The sequence below is a fragment of the Taudactylus pleione genome, unplaced genomic scaffold (genome assembly GCF_031769625.1).
Source record: "Taudactylus pleione unplaced genomic scaffold, aTauple2 ptg000207l, whole genome shotgun sequence".
NCBI lineage: Eukaryota > Metazoa > Chordata > Amphibia > Anura > Myobatrachidae > Taudactylus > Taudactylus pleione.
In genome coordinates, this window is record NW_028284609.1 from 1,183,546 (window position 1) to 1,202,887 (window position 19,342).

The following is a 19,342-nucleotide window of genomic DNA, read 5'->3' on the forward strand; positions in this document are numbered from 1 at the left end:
CCCTTTAAAAAAAAAATATATATAAAATACTGCTAGATCATGCATGATAATGTACCAGATTAATAACAGCAATGCATTGTAGGAAATACACCATAGTCCTATGCAGTATAATGTAATATATGCATAATGTATAATTCAAAAGCACAGTCTGTAACCTGTTCCCTAGAGGAGGGGTAGGCCCTCAAACAGTGGGGCCCACCGGGGGTTTCCCCTGTACCCCTGTGGGCCAGTCCGACCCTGCCACACTGGAGTCCTGGCAACATCATCTGTAAGCGCTGATACCCGGGATCCAGCAGGGAGGCATGGTTAGGGGTATGCATACCATTACCATGGTGACAAACAGCTATATCAAAAATGGAAGCATAATAATACAAAAAGAGCAGCAGCAATAGATAAACTTATAGAACATTACAGCGGCTACTAAGTAGAGGTTCACACACATCAGCCACATTGTGTGCGATAGGGCTAAATGTTAAATATAAACAATCGAGTAAAATCATGTAAAATGGATCTGGGTGCTAGACACTCCAAAATATATGGTACTGGTCAGAGCCATAACTAGACTTTTCGATGCCCTGTGCCAGAGAGAGCATTGCCGCAGCTCGCAATTTTTAATTAGGGATATGAGATGAGTGCACCGGAAAAAGTGCCATAGCCTCATGGGGAAGGGCCAGGGAAGAGATAGGGGTGGCCAGGAGATACTGGGGATAAAAGAATAGGAAGCTACAAGTGAAAATTATAATAAACAGGAAAATTGACAGTGCCCCCTGCCCGCGGTGCCCTGTGCCAGGGCACAGGTTGCACTACCCTAGTTGCGGCCCTGGTACTGGCCATAACTGAATGTAACAAATGGCCAAAAAACTCCCCAGACCTGAATCCCATTGAGAACTTATGGTCAATGTTCAAGAGGCGGGTGGACAAACAAAAACCCACAAATTCTGACAAATTCCAAGCATTCATTAGGTGACCATCAGTCAGTATGTGGCCCAGAAGTTGATTGACAGCATGCCAGGGCGAATTGCAGAGGTCTTGAAAAAGAAGGCTCAACACTGCAATTATTGATTCTTTGCATAAACTTAAAGTAATTGTCAATAAAAGCCTTTGACACTTATGAAATGTTTGTAACTTTACTTCAGTATACCATAGTAACATCTGACAAAAAGATCTAAAAAAACACTGAAGCAGCAAACTTTGTGAAAACCAATACTTGTGTCATTCTCAAAACTTTTGGCCATGGATGTATGTATATACTGTGGTTGTCTCTCACCTGAATTGTACACAATCTGGTGGGATCAGCTTCCTTCAAGGGAGAGGAAAACAATACCGGCACATTCCGCACCTACAATAGAAGTTTGGAATTCCGGGTTTTCTGGGCTGCACAGCTCAAAGTGGAGATATGGATCTCCTTGTTTTCCAGGTCGCCCAGAGCCAGTAGAAAGTTGGCAGCATAGGAAGGATTTAACTCTCACACACCTGTTGCTCATCGGTCCTGATGCGGGACAAACTGGCCAGGCGATAGGGCAGGGTCAATGGTTAGCATTAGGGGCCAGGACCTTGGTTGGTCCATAGAATTTGTAACTGCTGACTGTTAAGCACAAGGAGTGCTGGAACATTTACTTTTATGTTTATTTGCTTATTTTCTGTTATGTGCCTGTGTGTATCCAGGCCTTTGCTCATGTATGCTAAGGTGCAGTGTCTGCTACCATTAAAAGACACTGTTTTACTGTATACCTGCCTGTCTGGAGTACTCATTTCTATACCCTGTGTTACTATATATATATAATAGAATTATTTTTTATTTACTGTGTGATTTTGCATGAGCGTTCTGCATGATTGAATATTCCTAAATGCATAACTGAGGTAGAAGTCTGTTTGGGATTAGGATTGTTTTGTTCCAAAGTAATGTTTAGATAAAACTGAATAAACGCTGTGTACCTTCACACACCACTTACTACAGGTCATGTGTGGACATAAGAAGTTCTCTAGAGGACAGCAGATAAAACAGTGGGGAAATAAGGCCACTCATAAGCCTGAGAAACAGCAGACAGACCATTTTTAGTTGGACTGGTTTCCGATTCCTATTTTCACTGACTATGTTAATCCTCAAAATATTTTTATTGTAAAGTAGACTATAATGTAACCCTTGTTAAGTGAGATGTGGGATATTTTTTCGGTAGCATTTTACTTGTCTTCATGCAGGACCTAAATATTTTGCTGCCTGAGTTGGCAACTAATATGCTTAATACAAAACATTCCTTATACAAAACACAATATAAATTCTGGGAATTGGTTTTGTAACATTATTCATTATTCGATTAATAACAGCTAGATTTAACTGTAAATGTATATTTGTTAAGGCGGCAAAATGGAGGAAATATATTCAATAACATGTTTTATGCTACAAAATCATGTATTTATATCTTTTATCGTGGCAGTAGATTAAAAATTGGATGTTATAGTGTACTCTACAGCAGTGGTTCCCAAACTGTTTTGAATCATGGCGAACTAGAGTTTCAGCATTTTTTTCACTGCACCCCTAGGCCAAAAGTTCCTTATTGAGAATTTCTTAAAAAATATTAAATAAAGTAAATTCTGAATACCTGTCATCCTCAGTTATTCATTCACTTATGTGGTGGTGGACAAGGTAGCACTTCTGATTGGCAGCCACTGGCACTGGATTTGTCTATCATGTTGACCAAACAATTTGATTTAGACCACCATCCCCTGCCAACCCTCCGAATGCCCTACAGCATCCTGGGGTGTACAGCCTCCAGTTTGGAACCAATGATCTACAGTAACATTACACTAACACAAAAAGTTGGTGAGGAGAGTTGCTGTCTCAAATCACTTAGGCCATGTGTTTTATTCCAACTAGGGCTATATATGTGTGAAGTTTATGCAGTATGTTATCCTTGTGTTTTCCCCACAAATTCCAAAAACATGTTGGCAGGTTAAATAGCTTCTTATGAAATTAACCTTGGAAGATTACATTTTTACTAAGCCACTCCTGATACATACAACTGTTATATTGTGGTAGATGTATGAAGGAGTGAAAAGAGTGGTAACCAATCATTTTATAGAATATACTTAATGCAATATCAAAGCTGATTGGTTGCCATGGGCAACTTCTCCACTGGCACACCTCTCCACTCTTTGCACTCCTTCATACATCTACCCCATTGTGTCTTATTGGTATGTTTTATTAACTAACAGCTTTTATGTTGCTTTGGGCCTTATTTATCAACAAGTTTTATCACTCACAATGAGTGATAAAACTTGTTGCATATGATAAATGGTACTCCAGCCAATCAGCTCCTAACTGTCATCTGCTTGAAAAATGACAGTTGGGAGCTGATTGGCTGGAGTACCATTTATCATATGCAACGACTTTTATCACTCGTTGTGAGTGATAAAACTCATTGATAAATAAGGCCCTTTGATTAAATAACAGTTTGAAGCACTATCCTGTACCTCTATGGAGATGCAGATGGAGAACTTTCTATTGCGAACAAAGGAATCAAGTCAATTCCCTCAGTGCTTCACTGGAGATTTCTGTCCTCCCTAAGATCACCTTAGGACACCTGTGTAATGGTTTGACGCACAGTCCAGCTCCGCACACGCCATTGTTCTATATGGGGGAGATGTACTAAGCTCTGGAAAGTGATAAATTGGAGAGTGATAAACTACCAGCCATTCAGCTCCTAAATGTCATGTTACAGGCTATGTTTGAAAAATGACAGTTACTGTAGGAGCTGATTGGTTGGTCGCTCTCCAATTTATCACTTTCCAGAGCTTAGTACATCTGCCCCTACATGTCTCATTACTGAGTTGAAATAATAAATTGTAATATTCATAGGATTTTGCTTTTGTGTTCCATTATAGAAATAAAGAATGGAAATCTGAAAGCCATCTTGGGACTGTTTTTCAGTCTGTCACGTTTTAAACAGCAACAACATCAGCAGCAGCAGTATTATCAGTCATTGGTGGAACTCCAGCAACACGTGACTCACTCCTCCTCGCCTGCTGAAGGCAATCAGCCTAAAACACAGCAAGATATGCAGTCCAGGTAAGTCACTGCAATGTCAAGATTGCATCAAACATTCCCCAGAGGCAAGCGAGGGGACACTGTGTCAGTCCGGTCTAGTGCTTAGCATGCAGTATGCACTAGTTCCTATTGCATTACTCAAGTGCATCAAGGAGATTCGGGGTCTTCTTTTTATATTTTTGGGAAATTACCATCAGTGAGTAGTTGATTAAGAGAACATCTGTCCTCTGATAAATACTTAACTTTCATTTGCAATAAAGGATACACATGAAAGCATTTACATAATTACAATGTATTGAGGAAAAAAAATGTTTTCAGCTTCGGGCTCCTACTAAAATACTATTATACACTGCTACAACTACTATTAGTAGAACTAATGCTACTATAGTGCAAATGGAGAAGGTTACATTAATAATATCACTGAAACATCAACAAGTCTCCGTTATTACTACTACGTGTGCTTTCAGAACTATAATCATATGTGCTAACTGCATCCCATATTTTAATTTCGAAAGTGTACAAAAATGCATGCATTCATTATGTTCAAGATGTTTCCTATATGTTGAGTTGTGTAGTAATGTATAATGTATTTAATAATTCTATTTATTTTACATATGCCTTTTATATATAACAAATGAAATTAATCACTACTTAATGATGTTTATTTTCATAGCCATATAAAATTAAGAATTTAGACTCCTTCTTATTGAATGGTCTCGAAGGAATATCATGTTGTGTGTCTGAAAAATTCCTTTCAGTCACATATTTTTATAGGAAATGGATAGGTTTGTAGAAATAGGTGTTTTTAAGAAAACGATGTTTAAAAAGAAAATAAACGTTGGTGGTTTACTCTTCCACTTTATTTTTAAATTGTCCATTATCAGCTATTATAAGCTATTATAATAATTATAATCAGCTGTTATACTATTTACAATAGGTATGTTTCCTGTTATCAGTATTTGGATAGCATGTGGATGCAGACCATTTAGTTTATTCCACACAAGAGGGAAGATTTGCCCCTTAAGAATGTTGTGGGTTTTTTTTAAATTAACTTTATTGATTAACTCTGTATGACAAAGGTGTCCCATGAAATTTATTTTTGTGGGGAGGTAAATCATGTTACACAAATAGCAGACTTCACATCAGAAAAGTAGGTTTACATTACGTTAAGCAAATCTCCCATGGTTGGAATGATATGTTATATATTGGGCCAATATTTCTGTTATGGCAAATAGATAAGTCAGTTGTTTTTATTATTTGTTAAAATAAAAAGTGTTTAAAAGGACAATTAAAGAGTGTAAAGAAAGAATTTGTTCATGAAAAAGGTGGCAATTTATTAGCTCTAAATGACTAAATACTTGAACTTTGCCATTCTGATTTTACACATTAAATGGTTACAGGAGACCAAATAAAATAATCAAATAATATCATTGCCAATCAGCTACTCTTTACAGTAATCTATCAATTGGAGAGAATCTCTTCCAAATTACCATTCAGAAACCACAAATAAGCAATTTGTAGATTTGTTGTACCTATCTCTCAGGTAGGTGTTTTTGTGTCCCAGAAAAGAGAGAAGAAGGAACCGACAATCCTGAATAAGTTTCTGTCATCTGCTACAAGTTTGCGTAAAGGCCAACAGAAGTAGAAAATAACTGTCTAGGATGTGAATTGACTTTGGAATTGAAATCACATACAGTAGTATAAGAATCTTGGAGAGATGTACTCCACACAGAGTTTTCATTATGTGTCACATCCGCCACAGGTTTATGATATTCTATGTTATTATAACATGCTGTAGTTGTTAATTTTTACACATTTTTGTTATTTATAGCCTAGCAGTTGCTTATGCAAGAAAAAGTAATCTAATGATACAGATCTATTTAAAAATGTATTTTTGAAATCATCTTTACTAAGTAGCAGTTCCAAAGCCAGGTTACTCCAGATACCATGACTCTGTAAAGCTCGGCAACAGCTGGTTATTTGGTGAAAACATCACTTAAATAATGCTTTAGGAACTTGACAGTAATGCAGACAGGACTTTTGATCTAGTTTGTCCTTCAACCCCATTTCATCGCCGTTTATCTTCATGATCCTCACCATTTTTAGGATAATTTTGGGGCGTTGTGGTAGTCATAGACCCACACATTGTGATAGCCTCACACCCTGAGATTAGCTGTAATATCACAGTGTGTATCACCATGTTACCTTTCTAGCAATCTCAACTAAAGTCATGGTCATCTCTGGTTGCCTACACACTGTCATCGTTTTGAACACTAATAACTTATTTACTCATTTATTTATAGTTGCATTGCAATTACAACCCTATAGAACCTGGCTTAGGCATATGTGTTTCCTCCCAATTATTATTTAGAGTTGAGCCTAGTTGTAATAGAATTGTGAACAAGTTGTAATTTGTGCTGAAACAAACAATTTAAGAAACATATTTATAGTGATACAATATTCAGATTCTACGTATGCTTCTCATTCCTGGAAACTGACATTTTGAACTGTGTTTGTATATTCCACATTTCAAAGAAGGTATAGGGGCATATTTACTAATTTGGGTATTAGACCCGATAATTAGATTTTCTTATTGCTGCTGTTCACGGCAATAAGAGATTAACATTCGCCCGAATGCACTGAAAATGACATTCAAGGTGAGGGGCTAGGGCCCTTCTGCGAATGTGTGGTCTGCTGCCTACACATGTGCTGTGGCCATTGCTGGAGAGGGTTCTGTAGGAACCCTCCTGGGAATTGTTTGTGAAAATGTAGCCCAGAGGCTACTGTACCTATAGGGGCCAAACTTTACAGTTCCCATAGAAACCTATGGGGGCTGTGGCTGCTGTTGGAAATGGAGGGATCGGAGATATCTGCTGTGGTCCCTCCATGGTACTTTTGGGGGATACTTAATATTTGCAGATATCCCCATAAAATTTGTGTTTTTGTGGATTATCCTGCAAATATTACTAGATAAATAAGCCCCATAGTCTTATGCGGAATGGGTATGTAATAATGGCAGTCGGGATGCCTCCTGTCAAAATACCAACAGCGGCATCCAGATGGTCGGTATCCCAACAGGGGTCGGGTAAGTATACTAACCCTCCCCCCTTCTCCCCCTAACCCTCCCTTCTTGTAGCCTAACCCTCACCCTCCCACCCTAACCCTCCCTATTAGTGCCTAAACTTAAGTCACCCCCTTCGTGCCTAAACCTAACCCCCCCCCCCCTTAGTGCCTAACCCTAACCCCCGTGGCGTCTGTCTAGATTCTGGTGTCGGGATTAAGATAGGTGTCGGTATTTCGATGCCTATCTTAAGTCCCGTGTTGGGGTGTCCGCCGGTCTGCTAACTACATCCTCTTATGCATGTGGTGTCCATTTAATTCTGCTCTGTATTGTGGTTGGCATATAATTAGGAAGAATGGTGGGCAGAACAAAATGGTAGAAGTAATATACAACTGAATGCGCAAGACAAAATTTTACCTGAGAAATGTGCAAAATTCCATAGCTAAATGTGATATACAGTAAATAAAATATTCTGCAGAACAGTTTACCGAAGCACAATCATGTGCAATCACTTAATTTTAAATAAAACAATGGTTGTGGTACTGCAAAATATCAATTCAAGTTTAAAGGTGATATGATTATTGTACAATTGGCTGTATTGCTGTCACACAACTTGAGGATGTTCTGCATGTCATTAACATGTATTGATAAAAAGCATAGCATACCTTTCAGGTATGGAGCTACTGTATTAGCAATGTCTGCAGGTTTGCATTGCTCAGCTTATCACCCTAAGCCAAATGTAGCTTACTTCGTACTAGGAGAAAATATATATTTTTATAGATTTTCTTAACTATATGTTTGTTCTGTTTTTTACTCTTTCATTAATTTGTGCCTATGTAACTTCCAAAGTCTATAACAGAAAAAAAAAGTTTTGTCTTTGATAAAACAGCTGAAACAATTCTAGTACTGTATTTTGTGATCATTAAACATTTTGTTATAAACCAGCCACCATGAAGGGTGCTGATTGTACTGTACATGTATTAGCATGCTCATTATTTAGTTTTACTGATAATATATGTTTCCTCCCTCATACAGGGAAAATCCTGTGCACTGTTACATTATTCTTATTAGTCTAACAGCTAAAAGGAAATGTTTTTATAACTTTAATTTGAGTTTATGAGGACTTAAGGGGGAAATTAAATTAGCCATGAAAAATAGCTTATAGTGTGCATTTGTACTGGTGCAGGTGGGTGTTAGAGGTGTATTTTGCAGTTCACTTGCTTTCTATTATTATTTGACAGGTTTTGAAATATGCATAAAACAGCCATTTGACAAATTTTAAGAACCCAAAATACTTTTAGTATGGCCAATACACTTTTATATTGATATCCTATATCAGTTTTGTTTTTTTGGGGGGTACAGGCAAATTTCCCCTTTTTTACCTATACAGATATGCCCAGCTATATTGTTGCTGATGGTGTGGTGAATTGCGCCACACATAGCGCGAGACTCGATTGCGCACTGTGTACGCGACCATGCACGTGACCATGCCTCCTAGGAATGCATGGTGCAATCGCAGTACGTGCCATAGGGTAGGGTGGCATATGTAGTCGTGGGGAATTGCAGGGCGCAATGCGTGCACATGTTTGTGGCGCGATCAGCCACAATGTTACTGGGTGCAACTGTAGTTATCAATGGTACCACTGCGAAAAATTATCGCACGACTGCCACATTGCGTCTTTTGCAATAGGTTTGCATGAAAAACGCAAACAAACATAGCCACGATAAGCCAAAATAACGCGCAAAGTGTGCGATGATTTAACGTTTGTTACGGTATCGCATTATCATGGCTAATTGAATTTCCCCTTAAGTCTGAGAAATGAAAAAAAGAAACTAATAAATACTGTATTACCTGCATAATATATGTAATTAGTAATAATTATTTGAATAATACATAGGAGAATGCATTGTAAATTATTTATTATACCAGAAGGCACTGAGGAGTTTTCGAACCATGTGAAAGCTTGAGGCTTAGGCTTATAGTAGCTAGTTTGCAGATATCCTGATTATCCATATTGTTTCTTATATTATACCTTACAATACATTTACAGTTACACCTAAATAAGGGAAACACTGAGGTGATGATAGGAAAATCCTACTGTTAAGACTGATAATCTTTAAAGAAGTATAAACTAAAGAGTAGGCGGCACTCACAGTTACATGCACTTGAAGAATCGGAATGACCATTATCACGCCCACTTTTTCTCATTGTCACACCTACTACTTCATTGCCACGCCCACACTTTACCATTATCACGCCCACTTTTCTCATTGCCACACCCACTACTTTGCACAAATAATTGTGCTATTTTACTCTAAAGTGTTGTGATTGCTACAGCCTTGGCAATTTTTTTTTTATAGGATTACACTGCTGTTAAGTTCTATACGTGTTCAATTCTGTCACAAGCCCAATGGGCTTCATGTACAAAATGTAGGAATAAACATGTTATAAAAACTACAGTAAAGGTAGTTGTAAGCATCTCACCTTCATGTATCTAAATATTTAATATTAACTTGCATCTTTTCACATTCATTTTATATCTTTTATTGTGCTAGTAACTGTAACAACAGGTTGATCCATTGTAACTGACTGTGTACTGCATACATTGCATTTGGTAAAAGCCTTGTTTATATCATGGCATTGTCATTGTAGTAGTCTGCATTGATCCATTCTTCTGCCATCTAGTGACTTCTGTGTTTGCTGCATGTTGTTGAAAATGCTTCTACTTATTTGTTCTGTTTCTTCTCACGCAGTCTGGCAGCCAGATACGCAACTCAGTCTAATCACAGTGGGATTGCAACAAGTCAAAAAAAGACTACTAGGTCAGTTGACAACTCTAATGTATTGTGTGCCTAGTGACAGCCATGTATACTGGTGCCCTATTCTGTAGACACAACCAGACATTAGGCAATCCATAACACATATATCTACAGCATCAAGCTGAGCTGCCAGACAGCATCTTTAAAAAAACAAAGTAGCAACTGCTTCAAAAATTTTGATATGTAAAAAAATATTCCATACAGCGTATAATATGCCACTAGAAGTTGCAGAACGTCTGTTAAAACTTTTCAATTATTACTATATAATATAAATCTGCATTTTCAAATTATCTGAGTAATAGTATCTCAGTGTAATTTCTGAACCTCTGGGGACTGTACAGTCTGTAGTGTTCATTATTAACGGTCTCTCTGGCTCTTTATGAACTGTGGTCTGTTTTCTGCTAATCACGGCCCTGAACTATTGTATAATATTTAACCACCAAATGTGCAGATGCCAGTCATTGATGTTGGCTATTTAAAAGATAAAAAGCATTAGCCAGTGAGTCCTCACTTGTCTGCCTACTTCATTTAACATACCAATAGAATTTCCCATAATAGGTTATCAAAGTTTGAGTCAAAATGGCATAGTCTATGCTTTAAAATGACTTTTAGCTTCATGAAAGCACCCCCTTATAAAATATGAAAAACTAGCTGTATTACTGCAGTTTAAATCAACCCTGTAACTCAGCATGGGGGTAATAGAGAATAGTATTACAGTATGTATGTAAGCTGGTCATCTACAAAACCAACATATCGGTCTGTTCATCTATAAGTGCTTTTAATATGTGCGTGATATCATATGGTAGTTAGCAGCATGACATTCCTAGCACTTTGCATTGCTCAATGCAGATAACAATAAGCCTAGAAACATTCTGGATCTGCTCAATCATACACATAAAGCTTATCAGTTGTGTCTATTAAAGAAATGTCTGTATTTCATTCCAGTTTCACTTACATTGCTGTTGTGCTTGAACATTTTAATAAAATTGTGTCTTCTGAATGTCTGTGAATATTGCTGTACCTGCTAATTATGTTACTTTTCTTTCAAGCTTACATGTATATGTTATTCTTTCATTGTCAGTTATAAAATCTCATTCATTGAAGCATAACATTTTTACTTTCATCAATTTTAAGTTATTTGAAAAAAAATTGTTTTCACCTTGCAAGCTTGTAATTTTAATGTTAACAGTGCATATAACGTATAGTTATATATGTGTTCTGATGGCAAACACTTACAAACTATGGATATGGTGTGTGTATATATATATATATATATATATATATATATATATATACAGGTCCATAAATATTGGGACATTGGCAGAATTTTCAGATTTTGGCCTCTATTCACCACCACAATGGTTTTGAAATGAAACAAACAAGATGTGCTTTAACTGCAGACTTTCAGATTTAATTTGACGGTAATTACATCCAAATCGGGAGAACGGTGTAGGAATTACAACAGTTTCAATATGTGCCTCCCACTTTTTAAGGGGCCAAAAGTAATGGGACTATCAACTCAAAAGCTATTTCATGGACAGGTGTGGACTATTCTCTCATTATTTCATTATCAATTGAGCAGGTAAAAGGTCTGGAGTTGATTCTAGGTGTGACATTTGCATTTGGAATCAGTTGCTGTCAACTCTCAATATGAGATCCAAAGAGCTGTCACTATTAGTGAAGCAAGCCATCATTAGGCTGAAAAATGAAAACAAACCCATCAGAGAGATAGCAAAAACATTAGGTGTGGCCAAATCAACTGTTTGGAACATTCTTAAAAAGAAAGAACGCACCGGAGAGCTCAGCAACACCAAAAGACCCGGAAGACCACGGAAAACAACTGTGGTAGATGACAAAAGAATTATTTCCCTGGTGAAGAAAAACCCCTTCACAACAGTTGGCCAAATCAAGAACACTCTCCAGGAGGTAGTTGTATATGTGTCAAAGTCAACAATCAAGAGAAGACTTCGCAAGAGTGAATATAGAGGGTTCACCACAAGATGCAAACCATTGGTGAGCCACAAAAACAGGAAGACCAGATTAGAGTTTGCCAAACAACATCTAAAAAAGCCATTACAGTTCTGGAACAACATCCTATTGACAGATGAGACAAAGATCAACTTGTACCAGAGTGATGGGAAGAGAAGGAAAGGAACTGCTCATGATCCAAAACATACCACCTCATCAGTGAAGCATGGTGGTGGTAGTGTCATGGCGTGGGCATGTATGGCTGCCAATGGAACTGGTTCCCTTGTATTTATTGATGATGTGACTGCTGACAAAAGCAGCAGAATGAATTGTGAAGTGTTTCGGGCAATATTATATGCTCATATTCAGTCAAATGCTTCAGAACTAATTGGACAGCGCTTCACAGTGCAGATGGACAATGACCCGAAGCATACTGCAAAAGCAACCAAAGAGTTTTTTAAGGCTAAAAAGTGGAATGTTATGCAATGGCCAAGTCAATCCCCTGACCTGAATCCGATTGAGCATGCATTTCACTTGATGAAGACAAAACTGAAGGGAAAATGCCCCAAGAACAAGCAGGAACTGAAGACATTTGCAGTAGAGGCCTGGCAGAGCATCACCAGGGATGAAACCCAACGTCAAAGTTTGCAACAAAGTATTAAAAAGTGAAAGTTAGATTTAGGATTGTTTAGTTTGTCCCATTACTTTTGGCCCCTTAAAAAGTGGGAGGCACATATAGAAACCATTGTAATTCCTACACCATTCACCCGATTTGGATGTAATTACCCTCAAATTAAATCTGAAAGTCTGCAGTTAAATCACATCTTGTTTGTTTCATTTCAAAGCCATTGTGGTGGTGAATAGAGGACAAAATATGAAAATTCTGTCAATGTCCCAATATTTATGCACCTGACTGTATATATATACACACACACACACACACGAAGACATTAAAATACATATTTGAACTATAGTTGCATACGTTCAGGAGCTCTGCGAGGGAGTTTGCACTTTATTGCAGCAACTTCTCCCCCTCCAGCCATTATTAGTGTAGGAATCAATATGAATCTCCAATATCTCTGCTATAATTTAACACTGCTACAGCCCCCAGACAACTAGGGGGCCAATTAATTGTTTTGGGCCTAGAGCTAGTGCCCATTTGCCCTCAAACTTGGGCTCTCAAGACTGTTTAGGTTCCAGGTACTTTGCCCCCACCACCCCTTTGGTACTGTTGGTGCAGAGAGAGGATGGAGCAGATATAAATTACCTCTGAAGGGCCCGGAAGTGCAGGGTAGGCATAACCATGCTCTCCCACCATGCCTTAATCAGGCCCAATAGGTATCGACTAGGGTTGGTCATTAGAAACCAATAGTTAGCAATCATCATTGTTCCTGATCTGATAGAAATACTTTTTCCATAGACTATTGGGTTTGTTTTAGTTGTCAGCCATTGGATGCTGCTTTCTGTTGCCCATCCAATGCCTGACTACTTGAATGCAGCTGTGGAGACACTTGGAAGTGGCCTCATTTGCGCATGCATGAAGCATCAGCATCTTCTGTGACCATGCACAGTATAACCATCGATGGTTTATCCATAAAATGACAACTAACCATCGCGTGAGTTAATGTTAAAAACCAGACCACCATTAGATGACGGCTCCATACCTACAGTCAGCACAATGGGAGGGTGCAGCATAACCCCTCACCTGGCCATACCCCCCCAGCAACCAAGCCCTCTCGAAGTCTCTGTGTTCCTGGCTACCCCCCATATATGTATTATGCAATAAAAACTCATTGTGACTATCTATTCACTTTTGTGTTCAGCATTTGCTCTAATATGTTACAAATGCTACCATAGTTCTACAAGATATTACTTTAAGATAATTTAAGATTTAATTCAGGTAATTTGTAAACCCATTTCACAACTACTGTACGTTTATATTTTTAAGTATAGGTTCTTACCATAGCTCAGACTTGAAACTCATTAATTGGGTGTTTTTTGGTAAAGTACTGTGTTTATTATTGTCTCCAAGGTACTTATAAAGAGTAAAATAAAATGTCATTATTTAGATGGCAGAGAACCCAAAATGCAAAAAAATAATACAAAGTAAATAAATACAAAAGTTTCAGATAGAGAGTGTTTTCCCTGCAAATACATCTGCAGAAATCAGTAGGTTGCAGAGACAGGCAAAGAAGCAAATACACCCTTTTAAACAGCAACACGTGGTGATAATGATGGTAATAAAATTTACTAGCTGAACCATCTTGAACCTATACTTTGGGCCCTAACACCTGTGGATCTGTAAAACTCTGACAAGGAAGAGTGATGAATTAATGCAGTTTCAATAGACAGAACTACTGTGGGATGTAAAATTATTGTGCAATACCACCTTAAGATCATGTTCTACTGCTTTGTTTCCCCCAAGAGAGTACTGTCCTATTCAAATGAATAGATCTTTCCTAGAGAGTGTCACACATGCAGATATCCTGCTGTAGCAGATGTTTAAAAGTTACAAGCAGCATTATGGGTCAGCAGGAAGTCCGCTAGTGGGAAGAAATGCTTTATTAAAGTTTATGTAATCTAGAATATAAGCTTATGTACTTTGAACATATTTTGAAATACAAATAAAAATATGTAAGCATACAATTAATAGATTTCCATAAGGTGTTCCATGTAGCAAATGATGAGGTTAGACACCCCCAGCTTTAAATTAGGGGTGTTTTGGTTTTGGATCTGGATCTTTCTTCGTGTTTTGGATCTGGATTGGTTTTGCCAAAACCACCCTTCCGTGTTTTGGGTTCTGTGTTTTGGATCTGTATTTTTTTGAAAAAAAGCATAAAAACAGCTAAAATCACAGAATTTGTGGGTTTTTCTGCTCCTATGCTATTATTAACCTCAATAACCTTAATTTCCACTCATTTCCAGTCTATTCTGAACACCTCACACCTCACAATAGTGTTTTTATGTCCAAAAGGTTGCACCGAGGTAGCTGGATGACTATGCTAAGAGATACGAGTGGGCGGCACAAACACGTGGTCCATCTAGGAGTGGCACTGCAGTGGCAGACAGGATGGCAGTTTGAAAAACTAGGCCCCAAACTATACATAATGCAAAGAAAAAAAAGAGGTGCAAGATGGAATTGTCCTTGGGCCCTCCCACCCGCCCTTATGTTGAATAAACAGGACATGCACACTTTAACAAACCAAACATTTCAGCGCCAGGGTCTGCCACATGACTGTGGCTGAAATGATTGGTTCGTTTGGGCCCCCACAAAACAAGCTGGCAATTAATCTGTCCCTGCACAAACTGGCTCTACGGAGGCAAGATGTCGTCCTCATCCTCCTCATCCACCGATTCCTCACCCTCTTCAGTGTTGTGTACATCCTCATCCTCACAGAGTATTAATTCGTCCCCGCTGGAATCCACAACCACAGGTCCCTCTGTACGTTCTGGAGGCTGGTCTCCCTGGAAGAGTTGATAATTCATTTTATGAACATCATCTTCTCCACATTTTGTGGAAGCAACCTCCTACGCCTTTCGCTGACAAGGTTCCCGGCTGCACTAAACACTCTTTCGGAGTACACACTGGAGGGGGGGCAACTCAGGTAAAATAGAGCCAGTTTATACAGGGACCTCCAAATTGCTTCTTTTTCCTGCCAGTACAGGTACGGACTGTCTGACATGCCTACTTGGATGCTGTCACCGATGTAATCCTTTAACAGACAGACGCACGCTTGTCGCTGCTGCTTTGAGGATGCAAGTGCGGCTACAGCCCACACAATTCACAAAGACAGAAAAAAAAAGAACAATATTTTTATTGTTTGTGTAGCACACTTTGAGGGTGTCACCACCCTTTAACAGACAGATGCACGCTTGTCGCTGCTGCTTTGAGGACAGTATCATATGCAGTGACAGTAGACTTGTCAGAAATTGTTGGCACGTCCTTCAGTCCGGACCAGATGTCCAAACCAGCCCTTGACTTATGACACAGGCGCACGCTTGGCGCTGCTACTATGTTGATGCACGTGCGGCTACATCGCACACAAGTCACAAACACATTAAAAAAATAGTTTTTTATTTTTTGGAGCACTTTGAGGGTGTCACCACCCTTTAACAGACAGACGCACGCTTGTCGCTGCTGCTTTGAGGATGCAAGTGCGGCTACAGCCCACACAATTCACAAAGACAGAAAAAAAAAGAACAATATTTTTATTGTTTGTGTAGCACACTTTGAGGGTGTCACCACCCTTTAACAGACAGACGCACGCTTGTCGCTGCTGCTTTAAGGATGCAGGTGCGGCTACAGCCCACACATTTCACAAAGACAGAAAAAAAAAGAACAATATTTTTATTGTTTGTGTAGCACATTTTGAGGGTGTCACCACCCTTTAACAGACAGACGCACGCTTGTCGCTGCTGCTTTAAGGATGCAGGTGCGGCTACAGCCCACACATTTCACAAAGACAGAAAAAAAAAGAAGAATATTTTTATTGTTTGTGGAGCGCACTTTGAGGGTTACACCACCCTTTAACAGACAGACGCACGCTTGTCGCTGATGCTTTGAGGATGCAAGTGCGGCTACAGCCCACACAATTCACAAAGACAGAAAAAAGAAGAAGAATATTTTTATTGTTTGTGGAGCGCACTTTGAGGGTTACACCATCCTTTAACAGACAGGCGCACGCTTGTCGCTGCTGCTTTGAGGATGCAGGTGGAATCTAGATGGGATTTGGAACCGGGGACACACTACCTCCATCAATTGTCTAAATCCCACTGCACTAATGGCGGATACCGGACGCACGTCTAACACCAACATAGCAGTCAAGGCCTCAGTTATACGTTTTGCTTCAGGATGACTGCTGTCGTACTTCATCCTCTTCGCTAGGGACTGTTGGAGGGTCAATTGTTTAGTAAAAGTAGTGATGTTCCTACTTCCTCTCTGGGATGATGAACAACTCCCAGCAGCAGCAACAGCACTAGGAGGAAGTGGTTCTTGATCTTTCCCTATTTTATTTTTATTGGAGAAAGTTTGGTCCTCCTTTTATGTTATATTGATATATACGTGCGGCTAAAGCGCACACAAACACAGAAAATATTTTTTTATTTTTGCTGGAGAGTAGTGCACTTTGTGGGTTACACCACCCTTTAAGAAATGAGCCAGCCGGCTCTTTACTTATGGGACACAGGCGCACGCTTGGCGCTGCTCCTTTGTTGATGCACGTGCAGCCACAGTGCACACAAGTCACAAACACAGAAAATATTTTTTTTTTGGTTTGGACTGGAGTGTATTTTGTGGGTTACAGCACCCTTTAATGGTCAAGCCAGCCGGCCCTTTACTTATGACACAGGCGCACGCTTGGCACTACTTTGTTGATGCACGTGCGGCTACTGCGCACACAGTTCACAAACACAGAAAAAATATTTTGTTATTTGGTTTGGAGTGTACTTTGGGGGTTACAGCACCCTTTAACGGTCAAGCCAACCGGCCCTTTACTTATGACACAGGCGCACGCTTGGCACTACTTTGTTGATGCACGTGCGGCTACTGCGCACACAATTCACAAACACAGAAAATATATATTTTTTGGTTTGGACTGGAGTGTACTTTGGGGGTTACAGCACCCTTTAACGGTCAAGCCAGCCGGCCCTTTACTTATGACACAGGCGTACGCTTGGCACTACTTTGTTGATGCACGTGCGGCTACTGCGCACACAATTCACAAACACAGAAAATAATTTTTTTTTTGGTTTGGACTGGAGTGTACTTTGGGGGTTACAGCACCCTTTAACGGTCAAGCCAGCCGGCCCTTTACTTATGACACAGGCGCACGCTTGGCACTACTTTGTTGATGCACGTGCGGCTACTGCGCACACAATTCACAAACACAGAAATAATTTTTTTCTTGGTTTGGAGTGTACTTTGGGGGTTACAGCACCCTTTAACGGTCAAGCCAGCCGGCCCTTTACTTATGACACAGGCGCACGCTTGGCACTACTTTGTTGATGCACGTGCGGCTACTGCGCACACAATTCACAAACACAGAAAAAATATTATTTTTTTAGCACTTGGGGGGAGCACCCCTGATGGACAGAGCACCCCCTGGACAACACTACAGCACCCCTTTAGGACTGGAACACTGCACAGGACTTTGGAGTGGACACAGCCCCTATGGAGAACTGACTGCACAACACAGTCCAGCCAGCCCCTATGGACTTTGAAGTAGTGGAAACAGCCCCTATTAACAACAGCAGCACAGCACAACACAGCCAGCCCCTATGGACTTTGAAGTAGTGGACAACAGCAGCACAGCGCAGCACAGCACAGCACAGCACAACACTACTCTGCACTACACTACACTACACTACACAGCCCAGCCAGCCCTAACTCCCACCCTCCCTCTTCACTGTCCACAGCCGAGTGAGAAAATGGTGCCGACGCGGGTACCTTATATAGGATCCAAAACCCGCGAGACCCGGAAGGCGGGATGATGACGTTTTGCCTCGATTTCAGATCCGAGTCAGGCGGGAAAAGTCGAGCCTGACTCGGATCTGACTCGGATCGGGGGGGCTCGGGGGGGTTCGGATTTCAGAAATCCGAACCCGCTCACCCCTACTTTAAATGCTTCCTTAAAATAAACCTTAACACTGTTCTTTACAAACAATTCACCGTGTATACTTTCCAGTTCAGCCGTCAGCTGTTCATCCCTTCATCTTGGTATGTAAACTCTTATGGGCTGAACCCAGGGGCATAACTAGGTATTTAGAAGCCCCATTGCAAAAGTTTGTAAGGGTCCCTATGCATCACCCAATGGTGAAAAATGTATATAACATATGTAACTTTGAGAAGGAAGATAGGCCCGATAGCACCTGCACCCCTTGCACCCATGGTAGTTACACCCAAATATCTGAACCCTCCACCTACTTGTATTGCCTTAGTCACCAGTGCTTTGCTTTCTTATCTTCTTCACACCTTCAGTGTCTTTGAATTTGTTTGCCCACACATTGGGTACAAGGTCACTGAGTACTGGATTGATTCCCACCCATAACTTCAGCAAATTACCCTATCCTTACCCCTGTTATCTCTCTTACCCAGTCTCTGGGTGATATAGATGTTAACCATGGGGTGGTTGAGACTATAACTCCAGGCCTTCATATAAAAATAGGACCATCATCAAGACTACATTAAGATGGTCACATAGAACATATTATAAACATAGGGCCTGATTCTGATGTGGATGGTATTTCACAGCCGCAGGGAAGTGACTTTGCAATACCATACAACTAAAATGCAAATGCAGCAGGAGGTGTCTGTAGGAAATAGATGCCTGCTTCATCCTTCTGTGATCCATGTGCTGCATCCGAAGACGCAGCATCGAATCACCATCGCAACCACCGGTCACGATAGTCACAGCCCACGGCCAGTCTTCGTAAGCTGAAGCTTATTCAGA

The 19,342-nt window shown here is 39.9% G+C and overlaps 1 protein-coding gene across 7 annotated transcripts in view; it reads left to right on the top strand.

Annotated features, from left to right (window-relative positions):
• NAV3 (neuron navigator 3) overlaps positions 1-19,342 on the top strand; it is a 383,856-nt gene that overhangs the window by 164,802 nt on the left and 199,712 nt on the right. For all 7 annotated transcript variants that reach the window (XM_088478094.1, XM_088478095.1, XM_088478096.1 and 4 more), the window contains exons 5-6: positions 3,883-4,066; positions 9,861-9,929. In XM_088478094.1, the coding sequence (XP_088334220.1) occupies positions 3,883-4,066; positions 9,861-9,929 (253 nt within the window). The remainder of the gene's footprint in view (positions 1-3,882; positions 4,067-9,860; positions 9,930-19,342) is intronic.